Source organism: Sinocyclocheilus grahami, unplaced genomic scaffold, assembly GCF_001515645.1.
Source record: "Sinocyclocheilus grahami isolate Dianchi unplaced genomic scaffold, SAMN03320097.WGS_v1.1 scaffold4335.1, whole genome shotgun sequence".
In the NCBI taxonomy this organism is placed as follows: Eukaryota; Metazoa; Chordata; class Actinopteri; order Cypriniformes; family Cyprinidae; genus Sinocyclocheilus; species Sinocyclocheilus grahami.
The window spans coordinates 1,397-1,873 of record NW_015509294.1 but is presented as its reverse complement, the minus strand read 5'-3'; the positions used below and the strand labels follow the sequence as shown (position 1 = coordinate 1,873).

General features: G+C 39.2%; 1 protein-coding gene across 1 annotated transcript in view; it reads left to right on the top strand.

The window, feature by feature from the left end:
• The window catches only part of LOC107576784 (caytaxin-like), a 3,137-nt gene that overhangs the window by 1,271 nt on the left and 1,389 nt on the right, over positions 1 to 477 (top strand). The window contains exon 3 of the mRNA XM_016262916.1: positions 295 to 388. Within this exon, the coding sequence (XP_016118402.1) occupies positions 312 to 388 (77 nt within the window). The 5' untranslated portion in view covers positions 295 to 311. The remainder of the gene's footprint in view (positions 1 to 294; positions 389 to 477) is intronic.

Below are 477 nucleotides of genomic sequence, written 5' to 3'. Positions count from 1 at the left end.
TTGACTCACGTGACCTGCCAGAACTAACGCTAACGCTTAATTAATCCTGTTGATGTCTTGTTTATATTTCTACCAGTGTTCAGACAGAAATAGTCCTAATTCAAAAAGACAATTCAAAGGTGAACGAAAGGGAATTATCTCCAAATCAAAGCAGAGGCCACTTCAGCCAGAGATTAAAAGAGGGATTAAAATGATTTTTCCATTAATCCATTGCACACTAAAAATTCCTCTGATAGGCATTGCCTTTTTGGTGATCAAAAACTCTTCAGGGAAGGATTTGACTTAGTTTTTCAGGTCCAGGTTTGTTCAGCATGGGCAGCGCTGACTTCGGCGCGCTGATGGAGATCATAGAGGCGAGAGACGAATGGCTGGACGATGATTTTCCCAGGTAAACATGTTTTCTTTTATGCTTTTGAAAAGTCCTCTTTAGACATTGATGATTTGGTTTTAAATGGTTGAACTGTTACATTTTCTGAC